The following is a 17,993-nucleotide window of genomic DNA, read 5'->3' as shown; positions in this document are numbered from 1 at the left end:
TCTCAAAGCAGCAATTGAGAGTGGCTCACACAACTGAATAGCACTATGGTTAAAAATAAGTAAGGAAGGGTGAAGTAGCACAGTAATATACAGTACTATAATGTTCCTTACGTGGAGAACTGTTTGAGTTTAGCCTCTATGCTGCGATGTCTCATACACATCCTGGTCAATGCTGATCCAATGTCTCTTGTGCCACCTGAAAGATAGCAAAGAAGAAAAAAAAAACCACGTTATTTTGTTAATAAATCATGCTAATTGTGAAAAATGTTCCTGCCAGTGAACAAACCTGAGACATTTACCTAATGATACTAATGCACAACTGCATGAGCAGTGTTCTAACCCCCTCTTCCTCCCACCAGTTTAATTTTACGAGAGCTGACAAATGAGTGGGACTGAAGCAAGAAAATGAAGAAAGGGAATGAAGCTTGCTGATATTTGAATTCTTATTAGTAACAAACATTTTTTTCCAGTTTAGACTTAGTCACACTAATGCCTGTGAAACAGAAAAAAAAAAAAATCCATCTGTGTCTTATTTCCGTTAGCCAACAAGACTGTTTTTGATATTAACCATCTCACACGAACTGCCATCCAAAAGTTATATTTGCAATAATTTGCTTGAGATTGAGTCATATTATAATTATATCAGAGCTGCAGCTGGACCATTTAGCAGGACCTCCAATTATATGAGTAACAGCAGAAAACGTTTAGCACAGAGCAAAAACAAAAAAAAGGAAAAATGCAGTCATGGTTCTTTAAAACAGATAAATTCTAATGTCCTAATTATTGTGAAAAGATGCAAATGAACTCCACTGACTGCAGCTCACTGGCCTTCCTGACCTACTCTCTATCTACACTTCCCCATAAAACTGTCAAAACTGAGCTACCAAATGCACATACTGTGTGTGTGTGTGTGTGTATATATATATATATATATATATATATATATATACACACACACACACGTATTCAGGGGTAAATGTGCTCACGGCTAATATAAGATTCCTTTAGGGCTGTCCACCAGAAGTCTTCAGGCTGGACAGCTAAGCAGGCCCCTGACGCTGATTGACAGAGCTATTGTCTGGCTGCTTGGTATGACTAGCCGCTTTCTCCGTGGGACTACTGCGAGTATGTCTATGTCGGTGTGTGCGTGACAGAGGGAAGTAGAGGGCAGAAAGATCCTGTATGAAATCGAGCAAAGATATCGTGATACTGTCTATGTGAGCACGGGTTTTGTGTGCGAGACTGTGATAATCTGATGTGAAGTGTGAATCCCCTCCAACAGAGCAAGCCATTCTGCTGTCAGCGCGGTCCTTACCGCGTGCAGAGACGCACGCAGAGCTGTCACTCACTCACACATTTACAGAATTGTCTTTGACTCTTAAACCCTGCACAAAACACGAGCTCTCCGACACTAACACAAAATAGCAAGAAAGAAATCCTACAGCAATAATCTGATAAAGACAGTTTGGAAATTTTACCAAGTGCATTTCAGGCTTGTCAGCATCTTGTGCTATCTGGTGTGAAGTGTGTACCTCAGATTAAGCCAGGGTGGCAAAATGCTGGGCCCAAAATGATTCTCCTGTGGAATTACTGATTAATTTAGTGTCTAAATTCAATTATTAATAATGCTGAACAATAAAGCAGCACGAAAAGTGTTTGAATCAGCAGCTTAAAGGAGTGTGGGATGGTATCAGCACTATCAGCAAAGTTCTTTCGTTCACTAAGCAACAAATGTTTTTGTAAGTGCACTAGAGTGACAAAACATCTCAGTGCCACCATCACACGTGTGGTTTGTGGGGGGTTTGAAGCCACAGTCAGACAATCTGCCTTTTGTCACACACTTCTACAAAGACATGTTTTCACGCTGTTATGTTTTTGACTGCAGAAAGCTGGACAGAAATACTAGGTCATTATTATTAGGCTACTCTGGATTGTAAATCATCATCTAACCTTTCGACTTAACTCACTGTCCCACTGAACTCAGTCCTAACCAAATTTTACCCTCTTTCCATTCATTTATTCATCTTCTTTTTCCATGTGCTTGTTATTGCAGAGGGTGTGGCTTTTACGTGCCATGAAAGACCTTTTTGTCATCTAATATCATAATGCTCATTCATTCCTGCGTTGACTTGTTTAGTCATCATATCTATCAATCTGCCCAGCGCTCCCTTACTATGTGTGCTTGTTATTCTAGAGGGTGTGGCTGATAGATGCCACAGTTCCACAGAGAGGCCACAGCCAAAAACTGGGTGGTTAGTTTCTCATTATCAAAGGTACCTTTGTGTAGTTGCAGCCCATTCTGACGAATGAAGAGTTTGGTTTCAGTTGATTAGTCCTTTGCCACAACCTCACCCACTGTTATTGGATTCAATGAGGCAAATAAGACAACCAAAATCAGCTCATGTCTCGCAACTAAAGATGAACAGACCGCTGCCGTTAGAGCCTGATATTAACTACTGGTATCAGCATTTATGATTAAAAGGTAAAGAAGAGACGGGATAAACACCTTCAACCGGGCTATGAGTGTTGATGTTGCATAGTTTACAGCCAGAAGGCATTCTACGACTTGCTGGCGACGCCACAAGAACAACAAGTCGCGCAGAGCCTCAATGAGTAATCCTCAACTTGGTGTGACACTAAAACAATTATTTTATTATTTTAAACAGCGTTGTCATATTATCTTAGTAAGGGCTCACTAAACACTGCACATAACAAAATTAAAACATTAAAATCTGAAATAAACAAAAGAATATTTTTAATCACCAACTATTGGTATCAGTAAGGTATTGGTCTTAAAAATCCTATATTGGTCAGAGTAGTTGTAATCATGCCAACAGCATGAGGTTAACCCCAAAAATCTGCAATACTAGGGGAGAAACTTCTCTTCCTACCACTATCACAGCAGGTAGCCAGTCAGTGTGGCCCCTGCCTTGCCTCCTAGTTACCAAGGAAACTGTATACAATATGCATCTGTATTATCGGCGCCTACAACAATTTGATTTGGTGCCCCAGTAGAATAATAGGGGTTTCTAACATATGACACATATGCACATTAGCATTAATCACTCATGCATTTACACGGAGAAGTGTCAGGCTGATTTTCCCTGCATGCTCTCAGGATAAAATGGCTGCTTACACACTACATATAGTCTGCTCTTTCTAGCAATGATTGACCCCTGGATAGAAATAGCTGCATTGGCAGCTCCAGTTGTCTGCGACAGACGCACACAAAAAAAAACAAACTTCAACTGCGTCAATACCATACCACTTCTGTGTGTCTCTGTGTGTGTGTATAGTGGCATAGCTGGCTGTCAGTAGAAATAGCTGCTCTCTGACAAGCTTGTTTTCAGAGGCTTGTAATTATCCCTGCACCACCAACTTAACCAGTCAGAGAAACTATAGGGTTCATTCTTTGGTGAGAAAAAAGGAGCAAATTTAGCCGCAGAATGTTTCAGTATATTATTTCACAATATTTTGGTTGTGCATGGTTTGGTTAGCCATTAAAAAAAAAAAACAACTTCCCAATCAACAAAAGAAACCAAACAGTATGGAGCGAATGAAACATCTTCATGCTGCACTTTATTAAAATGAACTTAAAAACAAAAATATTTTTCCCCTCAATGAGTAATTTTCTTATTTTAAGAATCTCAACGTTTTGTCTCATGGTTTCTGATATTTCAGCTTTTGTGTGAGCCAGCCCGCAGAGAGTCTGCGAGGACATTTGTGACAGTTTTCTCTCCGAGTGAGAGAGAGAGAGATAGTGTGGCAATTAGATGCCGAGTTGCCAAGTCTGTGTCTGTCCTCAACCCCCTTCCAGACTGTTCCTTGGAATGTCACACTGTGCTGACACAGGGAGAGTGTGTGCATGTGTGTTTTTGCACTTTGTCAGACTGCATTAGAAGGACAAGACTTCAAAGCGCTGGAGCACTCAAGGGTTCGTGTCTAAATGGACTGGAAACATACTGTAAAAGACACCCATCGGTTTAAAGTGTTTTTAGTTGTTATAACATCGTGGAGTGAGCGTCGACTGTTTGTTTTTGATTGGCTAATCTTTGAATAAACCGACCTGTTAGATAAACCTACTAGGCAACTGTCTGAAAGGCAACAGGCTGTGTAAAGACGGAGGGCAAACATTCCTCTTTCTCTGTAGTTATACAACAAACTCTCAGGTTGCTCGTGGATTATGAAACAACCTGATGCAATCTGAAATCATCGATCGCCAAGGTATCAATAATGCAGGAACCAAGATGATACTGAATGCTTCTCGGCTATAAGCCTGCAGTTTGCACCTGCAGAATAATACAGTACATACTAAATATAAACTTATATGTTAAGCAATAGGTTTCTAGTTTATAATGACAACATACAGGCACACAGGGAATGCCATCTCGAGATTCTAAATAGCCCTTTTAGCCCTGTGTCAGACTGGGGACCTGTCCAGGTGTACCCCTGGTATCTAGGATAGGCTCAGCACACCTGCAACCTTGAACGGGATAAGCAAAGGAAAACGGATGGATGTTAAGCATGTGTTTAAAACATGTGTGTGGTGGATAAACGGTGTATATAATAGTTACAATAACTACAACATACAAAATAATAATAATAATAGTCCTATTTTTAAACTTATACCAGCTTTTCTTTAGACATGATGAGAAAATTATGAGGGAGGAAGAGAAATGGAGGGGGTGAGGGAAAATTCAATGAAGTAAATGTTAAAAAAAGCCTCTATTTATTCATTTAAAACATGAGGGATAAAAAGAGCGGTGAACCGAAAAAGGAAAGGGGAAAGTGAGGAAGGAGAGAGCATGTAGTACTGACATGTGGATGAGAGAGGTTGGTTAGCTAAAACCAACTCTGTGCATGGGCACCAGATGGCTGCTGTTAACTACGGGGCAGTGGTTACGCTGATAAGAGACTGGAGACTGTACAGCTGGTTATACACACACACACACACACACTTCCAGCTGGACAGAGGTAGGGTGATCTGTTCACGAGGCAATTAAAGAACCGGAGAATAAACATCCACACCGAGTCACCTAAATCTCACATAGCTGGTGTTTTTTACACCACAAAATGAGTGATGTCATTTATTTCAGAATCATTATGGAACACCAGCTTATTCAGAAGTTTATACAACACTACTGAAACTAACCTATATTTATATGTTTCATTCGTGACTTTTTAAACTGCTCTGACAACCTTAATTTAAAGTAGGCCACATTTACAGGGGACATTTAGTCAAATCACCATTTTCTACTCATTTACGATAGCAGAAACAGAACTACCATGTTCTCATTACCATAGAGAACAACTCATTTTAGTATTTACCTAAAGAGGAAAACAGTGTCACAAAGTGTCAGTGATTTAGTTTAAAGCTACTACTTTAACATTACTGTACAGGCTAAGAAAGAAATGAATCCGTAGACACACGCACACACAGCCCTAGATGAGCAGTTGGCAAGCCCAGATGGAGCGACCCACACAGTACAGATAGAAGCTAGGATTTCATTCACTGATTTAACTACTCTGTCAGTCTGGTACCATACTATTAGTGCCCAATTACACATTTCTGTAAATGTAAAACTAAGTGCCTAGTTCTGATGGGCTTCAATAAATGTAGGAAATAAGGGAGGTCTAAAAAAAGGTGATTTAATTAATTTAATTAACAGATTCATCTAAAGATTATCTCAATAAATCTAAGTATAGCAATTAATTAAGGTGTGCTGCATGGATATAAATCAGAGTTAAGCTTGAGGGCTTATAATAGCATTTTCTCTTAGTTAGCCTGCCCTGCTTGGCTCAACTCTTCATTCATCAAAAGCTGCTGACAGACAGCCTACCCACGCACCCACGTACACGCACAAACACACCCTATACCGTCAGCAAGTCTAACCTCAATGGGCACCAACACATGCAACGTGCGGGCGAGCAAACGCACGCACCTGCTTCAGTGTGACCCGTGCTGACACAGAAAAAACCCGGGACTTTCTGATTACATCTCCAAACAGCTGTCATGCAAAGACAGGATAAGGAAAAAGGCAGAAGAGGAAGAAAAGAAAATGGGGAGAAATTATGGCAATTTTCAGACACAGTTAAATATAGTGAATGCATTATCAATGTACTCATTTCCTGGACTGGACTGTAGAGCTGTGTCACCCTTTGTAAATGTTTTGTAAAGGTCTCAGAAATATAATTATGAATGCCAATTCACTTTGGATAGACAGTCAGCCAAGTGATGGATTTCTGGATTATTTAATGATATAAATATTGTTGCTTCTAGCATTAAAAAGAGATTAAAACATTCACAGTAAAATATGCTGACAGGCAGAGGTGAAAAGTAACGAATTACATTTACTTGCGTTACTGTAATTGAGTAGTTTTTTTTGTGTATTTGTACTTTTTCAAGTCATTTTTCAAGTCTGTCATTTTACTTTTACTTAAGTATATTTTTTAAAAAGTATTGTAGTTCGCTACGTTTTCAATCACACCCGTTACTGAGTAAATTAAAAATAAAAAAAAAACATTGCGCTTCGGAAATACTGCAGGGAATGATGGGTAGTAGAACAAATTGGCGCTAAGGTCACGTTAAAGATGGAGTCTGACATCGGTGTTACGGATCCAGTGAAAAAAGAAGCCCCGTCGAATTCTGCTGACCCTGAACTCGAAGAAACGGATGTGAACCCCTGGCCGTATTTAAGGGACCATTTCGGCTTCAAGTGCAAGAAAGGCAACAGCTTTATTATGCAGTGTAAGCTGTGTTTGCCCAGAGAGACCGAGTTAGCAGCTTTTAAAAATTCCACATCAAACCTGCGCAAGCATGTAGAGGTAAGTTAAATACAACTCGTACCGTTATGGTAGCAAAAAGGCTGTGTTCAAATTAATCACATTAAGTTAAGACATCTGTGAAGAACACAGATAACGTTGGTTGGTACTAGCAACTTGCTGTAATCGGGCACGTTGTTGTCCACGCAACTTACATTTTTTTTACTGGGTTGGTAAATTGCCAAAAGAAAATGTGTTTACCTACGTTTTTCCTGTTTGTTAATAATAATAATTTATTTTAAAAAATAGTTAAATTAAAGACAGAAGCGGCTACTTTCTTACTTAACCCACATATGTTCACACTGCAGGCAAAAGAATAACAGAGCGCTCACTTGCCTTAGATTAGTCAAAGACAGCTGACTTCTGTTACTTGTTAATTAGCACTTGCAACCTCCCGTTAACTAGCCTGTTACTGTCCAATAAAACAAAACACGAGGTATATTGGTATAATTTACCAGCGGTAGCTATGTAATGCATTGATGTCTTATTAGGGACGTCAAAAAACTTTCTCTCAAACTTAACACTGCCTGCCTGCCTCAGCTGCCTTCGAGCGTCTCTTTAGCTGTGCTGGACTACTGTTCACTGCAAAGTGAGCAAGGATGAACTCTACTAACTTTGAAAATCAACTGCTCCTCAAAATTAACAGGAGGTTCAGAGAGTAACACTCTAGGATGGATACAAAGGAACTTTATTCTAGAGGTACAGTAGGGCAGGGCCATGTTTAAAAAAATTAAAAAACATTTTTAAAGCAGCTGCCGTTCAGTTCAGTACTTGTTCTCTTATTTGACAGTTTAGAACACATTCTCATGTGAAAGAATGATATGGTTTTGTATTGAAAACACTGTGATACCTGACAGTTTGGTTGATTGGTTTGGTGACCATTATCCATTTTCATGTATAGACTTGCAGTTTAACTGCCACTGCATTTTAATTTGTAAAGTTTTTCTTTTCACTAAAAAAGAACTACTTTGAGATTTATATCCCACTGTCTTTTTTTGCACTACTCAGAAGCGGCTGTCCTCCTGCTGACAGAAAAGTAACTATGTAACTTTTACTCGGAGTACATTTTAAATGAGCTACTTTTTACTTTTACTTGAGTACATTTTTAGACAGGTAATTTTACTTGTACTTGAGTAAAATTTCAGCAAAGTAATAGTACTTTTACTTGAGTAAAATATTTTAGTACTCTTTCCACCTCTGCTGACAGGGAAGGGCAGTAATTGGCTCAGTACTGCGTTTGCACCATCAACACTGGTACATGTATAACAAGTTTTCCACTCTTAATCCCTGAACCCATTACCACGACCTTACAGTTGACTATTAAAGGATTTACCCAGCAACAAAGAGTTTGAACTACCAGCACAATGTTCATGGAAAAAAAAGAATAAATAAGCTGACAGGAGGGGATTAGGGAAAAAAGGAGCGTAATTCAGCACATATTATTAACTAGAGAAAAACTAACAACGCCATTGTTTAATGCACTTTAGTGAAATGAGGCAGAAAAACATCTGGAGCTTGACCTCTATGTCTACAAAGCTATTCAGGATATTAAGTATCCTTTAGAATAAACTGAATGTGTGTCAGTCCACCACTGCAATGCAGTGAAATGCTTTCTGAATAGTAATGCATTATCTTTCTCTCCTTTACGTTGCTCTTCTCTCCTGAAGGCTATATTTTGTTAATCTCCTTACGTGGTTCTCTTTTTCTCTTCTTTCTGCCCAGATCATGTTTTCCCCACCTTCCTTTCTCCCCACTCATTTGTCCTCTTTTTCCCTTTTCATCACCTTTCTGCCTGCATTCCTTCTATTCTGCCACATCATTGTCAGCAACGAAATTTAAACCAAAGATAGCAAAATGTTTTGGCACTGGGTGATGTATTTGGACTTTTAAAATTTTGTATACTAAACAGAACCGAGGCTAATATGAGTGAGTGTTTTAGTATGTCACTGTAGTGCTGCAGCCTTACTACTACTACATCTTGTTTAAAATTTGAGTAGAAAAAGAAATCATTTTCCAGAGGAGAGCTGAAAGGGAAACAGGTGATAGGATAGGGATATATCTAGAGTTTTCAGTATCACACCCTTGAATGTGAAGAGGTGAAGACAGCCCAGGTTAAAGATAAGACAAAAGCAGCGTACAGATGACAAAGAAAAGTGATGTGAGTGTGACGGTATTCCACCTTATTGCAGTTCTGCTAATGAGGTCTTGAAGCTGTAGCTAAACACGATGAGACAGCTGACAAATTCAGTGTCTCTTTTCGTTTGAATACCACAAAGCTACTCCCCACCTTCCTCCCCTGTTAGTCTCCCCTTTCACTGTTTCCGCCTCACAGTGCTGCTTTATGAATGGATGCTAAAGCAATGGATGGGAACCAATTAAGATAACAAGAAAGCATAGCTCTTGCCAACACCATCCCTTCTCCTTTCACTTTTCCGACTGCGGCGTGCTACGTGGATTATTTCTAATCCTCAACAATTGTTGCAAATCCAGTCCTTATTTGTGCATGAAACAACGCTCCTACCCATTGTCAGATACATGTTCGGTGAGTTTATAAAAATACATTATTAGCCCTATTAATAGTTTTTAAAGTATTTCAGTTTGTGCTGTTTACTTTCAAAGTATACAGAACAGAAAACTACTTATTTTTAGGACCTAAACATACAAGTATAGCTAAGTGCTTTGTGCCCAAGCAGTGGAATGTTTAAGGGTGGATGACCCAGCTAACTGACCTCAATCCAGATGAGCAGATGTTTCACTTGACACCACAAAGAAGCAAACCAGCGCCCCAAACAAGAACTTAATGAGAATGGCTTTAGTACATGCCTAACAGAGCACTGCCGTAAAGATTTCAATTTGATCAAAAAAGGAAAAAAAAGGAGGACAGTGGTCGTAGTTGTAGTACAAAGATCCAAAAACTCTCTGCTGTCTTTAGACTTGACATGCAGATAATATATCAACTTGTAAGCTGTACTCTTACAGCAAGAGATGACATAACGTCACATTTCGGTTTCAGCTGCAGATTGCAATGGAAACATCGGCTATTTATTCCACTGCATTCCATGTTTAATCTTTTATCTCAATGATCTTGTTGTTCACAGTTCACTCCAATCTCTCTGTGCCGTGTTTGTTTCTCTATACAGTCTAAGGCCTTGACTCCCACTCGTCTCTGATGTCTCTGTGATAGCAGTACAATAATGTTAACGCTGAGCCCGAGTTAATCCAGTCAGTAAGCAGCTGGCTAGTTCAACGAGTGGTCAGAGTTAAGACCAAAACAAACACTCAAAGAGAACGAGAGACTATCCCATGAGAAAGTACAATAAGATGAGAAGGCAGTTTGTGTATTATTGCATATGTCTTGACTCTCTTGAGGGGGAGATTAAATGATTTCTGTGGAACATTTTGTTTTGCAATGTTGCCCTTATTTTGCCTTCTGTTACACTACTCCACAGAGTAGTGTGCTTTTACTTATCTTTGAAGCCTAAACGTCACCAATCATTGGGCCACTCGCACAATAGCAGCAAGTATTACATGTTGTTAGTGTGTTCAATTAAAGTGTTGCTGCAGTAGGACTTCTGCTCAGGCACCGTGGGTTGAAAAGCCAATGCAAGTTGGTGCAAGGCAACCAAACTGTTTGATGGGACTGGCGTGAGCCTGGATGGAGGTCCTTGGATGGCCTCTATGTAGAAAACCTTTTATTGCTTTTATTTAACTTTTATCTTGAAATCATATTTAGAATTTAAAAGGAAACCACTGAAGTAGATAATTTCTAGTTTTTAAATTGAATGATGCATGAGGTTTCCAAAAATCAAAGGGTAATTGCATTAAATATTTATGCCACTTTAGCTAAAAATGAATCTACAGTCCCATGCCAAACACTGGGTAATTGCTTAGTGTGCCTGAATAGCAAAAATCAACACAATTAATACATTTCTGCCCCATTAGCAATCATCAAATGTTGTGTGAATATCTAACATTTAAAAAGGCACAAAAAAAGACGTATGTAACAGCTCAACAGCAGCAACACCCCTGCTGCAGTTTAAGCCACCATTGAGTGGGTTTAAGCATGGAATAGCCCCAGAGAGAGAAAACGAGAGAAACAAATAGAAACAGACAGAGAGACAGTGAGAATAGATTACCCTAGAGCCCACTCTGGCGCTTTTCTGGGCTTTGGTGCCCCACTTTTTTCTCTAATCTTCCTTTCTGGTCTGACACACATTCCACAGACAGATAGACAGACAGGATTTACCAGGATCGACCAATGAACTAAATTCACTGGTTGTTTTGGGTGAACGGTTGGCTCTGTATTCATGTATGCAGCACTGAGAAGCAATAGCAACTTAAGCTAGAAAAAAAACAAAAAAACGAAACAATATATGACTCAATGAAAGGCAACGTTAAAACACACATGCGCTGCAGGGCGCCTGCGTCCATTTGGAATGTGCAAAAAGTCTGATGCCACAGTTAATCATTTACAACAAACAGTTTCATATTTCCACATCAGTTTCTCAATAAACTCATGACTCGTCTGAGTCATATTTGTCTTGCGCTTAAGACAAACAAAGTCAAAAGTTCAGATCGCAGTGTGGAGAATGCGTATTTGTACCAGTTATAAGTCAAACTATTATCAATGCAAATGATCATCATCATCATCATCATCATCATCATCATCATCATCATCATCATCTTGTATCACAACAATAAAATAAATAAATAATTACACCCTAAAAGTGATTAGGAGAAAACTTTGTTACAACATGTATGTGTATAAATCATAGAGAGAAAACAGGTAATTCAACTAAGAGGGTGGAGAAGGTTTACGACAGTAATTAAGACTTTGTAGACACATGTTTGAAAAAAAAAAATCCTACAAGCAAAGGTATACATTAAGTATGTGTGTAAGAAAAGAGACTTTTATCTTCAACAATGGAAAGACCTTCACTGATTGTAACCTACAAACATGGTGAAACTTTCTGATGAGCACCACCCTAAAACGGTTTTCATTAACAAAGTTGCTAACAAGACAGCGACTTCACAAAGTAAAGAAGTAAACTTCCTTCTCACTTAAAACCAAACAGGAAACACAACATATGAAAAATATCTGCAATGTTTGGTTTTTCACTGTCTGCACTCAGTATGTGAATGTGCCACTGACCTCTTGTTTCCCTGTAGGGGGAGAAGCTGAGAGGCCGCTAGTCTGTGCGATACTTGTGATAATTTAAACCAGAGACGCACCAGAGAGAGTGTACTGTTTGGCAGTGCAACACAACACTGCCTTGTTTGCAGTAATGACCACCAGATTACATCTGCCATGTGTGTGAGCCTCTGCATGTACATGTGTGTGTAAGAGACCCCCATAAAGTCAAAGAGTTAGTGAGGGGACTTTGTCCTCCCCAGTGCCACTCCACATATCCCTCCACCCGCACAAGTAGCCACACTTCACACAAGTGCATCATTCATTCAGTCTTTTATGAAGAATCTAAGAGGGAACAAGTCAAAGAGATTACTGAATCTGGCTGCTTACTGAGTAACTTGAATGGACTGAACTTAAGCAGAATATGTCCCTCAGTCGACAAGTACAGTAGAAATATTCTCTCACACATGCAGCTTTACACATAAGAACTGTTGCTAGCACAGGAACTACCTCTGTTCAAGCTTTAAATGGCCCTGAAGAATCACTGGTCTGGACTCTGATTGGATTACAAATAAATGGCATTTAAGTAAGAAGAAAACCAGCAAGCACCAGAAAAATCTGCTATATGAGCTGACACAAAAGCATCAAAATAACCAAAGTGACATTGTTCCTGTCATTTTTGACAGGAACAATGAATCGTAAATGGTCATTTTTTGAGTTTGGTGGACAGAGCAATGGAAACAGAAAACAGAGGCCTGTTTAAGGGGCTACCTGGTGTAGGCAGGTCCTGCTAGGGAAAGGTTAACCTCACAATTGTTTATCACATCAAACGAATGCTGTATGACAAGCTTGTTTTGAAGAGTTTACAGCAGAAAAACCATAGTGTTAAATGACTATATATAGAAAATGTCTTATTTAAATCAAATACACCTAAAGAAAAAAAGTACTTTCAGTGACTTGGGAGAGCTGAATGAGCTGACACTTTGTTCAAGTTCACCTTTAATGTTAATGCTGCAACAGATGGCCCAGCTGCCCTCACACAGCAACAAGCTGACACGGTATCCCACTGTGCGTGTGCGTCATTTTATGCAAATATGCAGCACTTCATTCTCAAGTATGATACATTCAAAACTGTAAAGTCTTAACACACAAGCACATTTTTCCCATTACATTGTAGATTTCTCTGTGCTGCCTCTGCACTCCTGCATCCTTCTCTCTGTCCTTGAAGGAAGGATCACTGGCAGATAAAGCCACTAAAGCCACACCGTAAGTGTTGCTGTCAAAGATCAGTGTGGGTACACTTTCCCTTGACAGCCTGAACATAGTCAGGGGTGAGGTTAGAGATTTAAAAAAGAGAAAATGAGAGTTAATCTTCCTGAATGATATTTGGGTTAACTGAGACCACAGAGGGAAATTCTCTCAGTCGCAACTTCCCCACCAATATGAACGAGTGTATTTATGTGTGCGCTGCAGGGAAGAAAGGTCAACTTTGTTGGGCCCAAGCTTGGCTGCTGGGACGTGGGCTTGTGTTAAAAAGTGCATTAAGAAGAGAAACCTAAAATTAGCAGCCACAGCCACAACACATCTCTGCAATTGTGAGCTTGTCACAAAACTACAGATGTACATAGTTTCCTAGAAGTAAACAAATTAGTATGCACAGCACACACACACGCTCACACATACAGAGTGTATGCAAATAAAACACACTTGAGTTTGACAGAAACTGACACTCATACACAGAGCATAAACAGACCAAGATCAGATCAATGTTTTCCTCAAAAACGAGGTGAAGTATCACTTTAACCAACAATAAGACAAAGAAACAGCCAAGTTTAAGACAAACTGAGTCCTAATCTATTTGAGCCGATATCTGCAGATAGAAATGTGTAATCTGTAGGCAAGGAAGAATACTTTTGCTACTGGAAACCTTCTAGTTCCCATTGGCAGGGCAATTGATTAACTACTGACCAATCACGTTTGATCACACCTTGGTTGCATCCAGATTAACAGTCCATGTGGTGAACAGAAGAGGGAATGCAAATGCTGCTGAAATATAATCTAGAAACAATCGGCTATTGTCTGACAATGATTTGCAAAGTCTTGTACTGGATATCAGCTGGGTACAGTGCACCCCCAAAACACTGGCTTCTGTCCACAGAGGCTATGTCATCAGAAAATAGCCAGCAGCTTCCCAAATTGATTAATTGACTCCATTTTTGTTTCCACAGAAATTTATATTACAGTTCGCTGTATTTATTTTTCTCCCTGTGTTTACCCCATGACATCTGCTGTATGACGTAAGATTAGAGAGAAAGACGGGAAAAAACAAACATAGGATAACTCCTGCAGTGTATCTTTTCCATCGGTAGAAAAATATCAATTTGACAACTAACTTAGTAAAAAATGATTTCAGCACTTCGGAGATAAACAGCACTGCGGTGCATATGCCAGAGAAGTATGTTTTGAATTTGGCTTTGCATGCATGTCAGATGTTTTAAATCCGAAGCTCACTGGTCTAACCGGGTTTATGTTTAAACAAAAACAGAGAGCAAACAGCGCTAACACCCACAAACACTTGTGTGGACACACACTGTATGCGTGCATAGGCAAGTGCACAGATGATTCTATGGTACTCTATTTGCTTCTCTACAACATACCTATTCTTTCTCATGTGACTTTCACGTTCCTGGTCCCTTAACTGTATGACAAGGGCAACTGGACAACTCTGAATTTGTAATGTTGACGTATATATACTCTATGCAAAGCAGAAGGCTGTAACTAAATATTTTAGAAAACTTTTCTTGCATTTTTCTAAGCTTGCAGCACAAAGCTTGTCCAAGTGATGAGATATTGGTCTGCACTGGACAGAAGACAGGAAACGTACATAGCCGGAGCCAGCCTGAGAACAGAACCCTCTCAGAGAGGACATTGAGACAGTGGGTTAGTTCGGGATCTAAGGCTGCTCTGTTATGGAGGCCAAGGCATGAACAGAAAAGGGGCAAAGAGGAAAGGCCCCGATATTTTTTTTTTTTTTTTTTTTTAAATAGTTGTATGAACGCCTGTCCACAGCAGCACACAGAGTGTGCTTAGAGAAATGAGCAAAATACATTGAGAATTACATGAAGTCTTGTATGCAGAGCATTCCAATGTGGGTTTAGAAATCAGTGAGTCTTTGAGAAGTTAAAGCAAAAATGTTTATGTCAACTTTTTGCTTTGATTAAAAGAAGCTGGGTGTAAGTCAGTTCCCAGTAATTACATGGTCCAGTGTCACTCACAGTAAAAAAAAAAAAAAAAAAAAAAAGACTGAAAAATGCAGAACAGAAGCATCATTGAGAAACAACTGGAGCATGCATATGCATCTACACTGACTCACAAAGACTTAAGAGCACAAATGTCTTGCATGCAAATGCCTACATGAACATACACAACTATAATCACTACTACTACTGTGTTATTGTGGAGGTCATTAATTACTCCCCTCTAAAACTTGTGATACAATATTGAATTCATTATTAACTTTTTGATGGCAAGACCTGCAACACCTGAGGTAGAGCGGGGCTCTCAGGATGTTTGTGTGCGGCACCTTTTATCATTCAAACATAGTGCTGCCTCTCATTTTGGACTGATGAGTACTAAGGTCTGTAGAAATGCCTCTGAAGCCTTTCACACAAACATCATTTGCCTTTAATTACAGGGAGGAGCACCTCTACAAGCCACACCTCCAATATCTTCTCTTTAATTGGAACACCTGCCTCAAGGTAGCTTTTTGGGGAAGATGTTAGGACACAGGCTTCCATCCAGCCTGTGTTCAGATTGTGCATGTTAAGAGTAACTACTTGTGCTTTATTTATTAGGACCTGGATAAAAATCCAATTGCATTTTATGAGTAAATGGTGCAGAAACTTGAGATCCTGAGACTGTACATGTATTTATTGTGCTTCACTTGAACCTCTCATCCAGTGTAAAAGCCCACACTTACTGGTGACAGGGCTAAAAAGCAGCAGATGTGACAGCTTCTGCCTCAAATTAGCAGAAGTGCCAAGTACAACAATTTATATAATATCTGCTGATTTGGGGTGTGTCAGTTGTGTGTTCTTTTTTAAAGTTTCAGTTTCACAGCTTTATTATTTAAAAACAAAAGGAGTGATCACTGATAGTTATCATGGAAGAAAATACACTACCTCTAGGCTAGGAGTTATTTTGGGATGCTGAACTCATTGTTGGCACACAAAGGTCTCAGTGGAGCTAAGCTATTCCATAAGGAGGGGCAGAGCTGCTGTTAATGGGAGAGGTTATACAAGGCAGTGTAAAGAGGTCAGAAAGATGTAGCACAGCCGCTCTGTGACAACCAGAAGCAAGCTGTCAAATACACACAGATCGGCCACAACATTAACGCCACGACTGATGTGTATTTTGAAGGTCCCCTTTGTTCTGCCGAAACAGCTCTTGTCCGTGGGGACGCAGACACAGAACCTCTGGGGATGGGTTTTGGTTGGTGGCTGTAGATTCTTTGGGTTTTGAGGGTTTTAGGTGGGGTCTGGGCTAATTCCAGCACATCCTGCGAACAATCAGTTGGATTCAGATTTAGGGAGCTCTTTGTCTTAGTCGTATTCCTGGAGCTGCTATCTAGCAGTTTTTACTAGCAGTGGCGCATTGTCCTGGATAAGAAGGCTTTTGCAATTAGAGAGGGTGAGGAGTTAGGAACAGCCACACAAATACCTAGACCTGACGTTTCCCTGCAAAACACTGCAATCTATGTAGATGATCAGTGTCAGTCATCTCGCCATTAGTGGTCTTAATGTTGTAGAATTAAAAGCACTGGTATTATTGTTGGTAAAACTCCTGAAACTTAAGTGTTGACAACAATATTCATACTATACACTTTTATTCTCTGAATACTTTAGACTTCTATGTCTAAGGAGAGTCCAAGAATCACAGAAGCTTTGTAAAGCTGGGAGGCTTCCAGTCAGTCTACTGGTGTTTGTGTTCAGTTGATGTTTTGTTTTTCCTCCACTGCATGCCTGTAATTACTGCAAGTGGCAGCTAAGATGGATGTCAACAGACAGGATGTGCATGAGATTTATCCTTTTAATAACAGCTAACTAATATTACACCATGGGAGTACAATAAAATATCTGGCCTTTAGGGTTAGAGCCTTAAAAAATGTTTTCATGGAACATTTATTTTGATTATGTATTTGATATAGATCACAGGAGGATTAAAGTAATTATAAGCTCTACAAAAAAGTTGCTAACTAATCTTTTTAGGTTATAACAGATCCAACAGGAGTCTACAAGTAAGCTTTGTGGCAGGTGTCTATTTCATCTCCACGGACTCAAACGTGTCCAAACAGACTCAACATCAGAGCTGCTGACAGAGTCACGGGGATTAACATACTGTATGTGCACAGGCTCACATCCACATGCAGACACACACTTAAAGAGCACACTGGGTATGTACACACTCTACAAGTAGAGACAGAATCCTAACACCTGCCAACCTGCTTGTGAAACTGAATGAATTATTTTTATTGCTGTGAACTCTTCTGGGGAAATTAGGTGTGAGAGACAAGTGCACTGTTTCCCACACAGACCTTATTTGGACAAACTGCTAATATGGGCTAAATAACAGATATAATAAAAGACAGAAAACATGTATAGACCTCAGTAAATACTTTCCTGGAAACTTAATGGGCTTAATCACTAGTTTCATTGAATAAAACATTAACTTTATTTTGTAATCGATGGGCATTGCACAAGTCAGAAAGGAGGACTATCTAGCGTGTGCTCATTGGATAATAAGTTGTCAATGAACTTGTGGAGTCCTCGGTTTCACAGTCATATCCACTCCTTGTTTGGCACATCTGATGGCAATGAGAGCACCAAGATGGCGATGAGAGAAAACCCCCCCAAAAAAACAGCTTGAGGCTTCACTAACTAATCAGTGATGTCATGGTGGCTACATCCATCTTTTATACTACCTATTATTATCTTTACCGTTTTTGCCCAAAAGAAAAGGACTACCTCTCATCACTTTACTC

General features: G+C 39.6%; 1 protein-coding gene across 15 annotated transcripts in view; it reads right to left on the bottom strand.

Annotated features, from left to right (window-relative positions):
- LOC146377279 (protein MTSS 1-like) overlaps window positions 1–17,993 on the bottom strand; it is a 48,419-nt gene that overhangs the window by 15,837 nt on the left and 14,589 nt on the right. For all 15 annotated transcript variants that reach the window (XM_084943994.1, XM_084943988.1, XM_084943982.1 and 12 more), the window contains one exon: window positions 112–196. In XM_084943994.1, the coding sequence (XP_084800120.1) occupies window positions 112–196 (85 nt within the window). The remainder of the gene's footprint in view (window positions 1–111; window positions 197–17,993) is intronic.

This window comes from Perissodus microlepis, chromosome 11 (assembly GCF_051167445.1).
Source record: "Perissodus microlepis isolate ML-2025 ecotype Zambia chromosome 11, ASM5116744v1, whole genome shotgun sequence".
Classification (NCBI taxonomy): Eukaryota; Metazoa; Chordata; class Actinopteri; order Cichliformes; family Cichlidae; genus Perissodus; species Perissodus microlepis.
This window is presented reverse-complemented; position numbering and strand designations above follow the sequence as displayed.